At 59.4% G+C, this 303-nt stretch overlaps 1 protein-coding gene across 1 annotated transcript in view; it reads right to left on the reverse strand.

Moving 5' to 3' along the window:
• LOC104169173 (rabphilin-3A-like) overlaps positions 1-85 on the reverse strand; it is a gene marked incomplete at its 3' end in the record, with an annotated part of 11,024 nt that extends 10,939 nt beyond the window's left edge. Inside the window, exon 1 of the mRNA XM_009710004.1 lies at positions 9-85. Within this exon, the coding sequence (XP_009708306.1) occupies positions 9-85 (77 nt within the window). The remainder of the gene's footprint in view (positions 1-8) is intronic.
• Positions 86-303: the final 218 nt, after the last annotated feature.

Raw genomic sequence — 303 nt, forward strand, 5'->3', positions numbered from 1 at the left:
CCTCTCACCTGGCCCGGAGAGACATGGTCCTGTCACCGGGACACATCCACCGGTCAGAGCTGCCGCCCACCACCGCGTCGGTCATCGCTGGCTGCCGAGGGGATGCGGGGAGACACGGAGCGAGCTTGGGCACACCGGTGCTCTGCCGATGAGTGCCGACACGGCACGCCGGGGAAGTCAATCACTTTGCTCAGCTGCCCCTGCTCTCAGATAGCAGTGATGCCGACGAAGGTGCCAAGCTGTAGGGGAAAAATAAATTAAAACAAAATCAAACCCCAAACATAAAATTACGCCGAGCAGCAC

This window comes from Cariama cristata, unplaced genomic scaffold, assembly GCF_000690535.1.
Source record: "Cariama cristata isolate BGI_N322 unplaced genomic scaffold, ASM69053v1 scaffold30091, whole genome shotgun sequence".
Classification (NCBI taxonomy): Eukaryota; Metazoa; Chordata; class Aves; order Cariamiformes; family Cariamidae; genus Cariama; species Cariama cristata.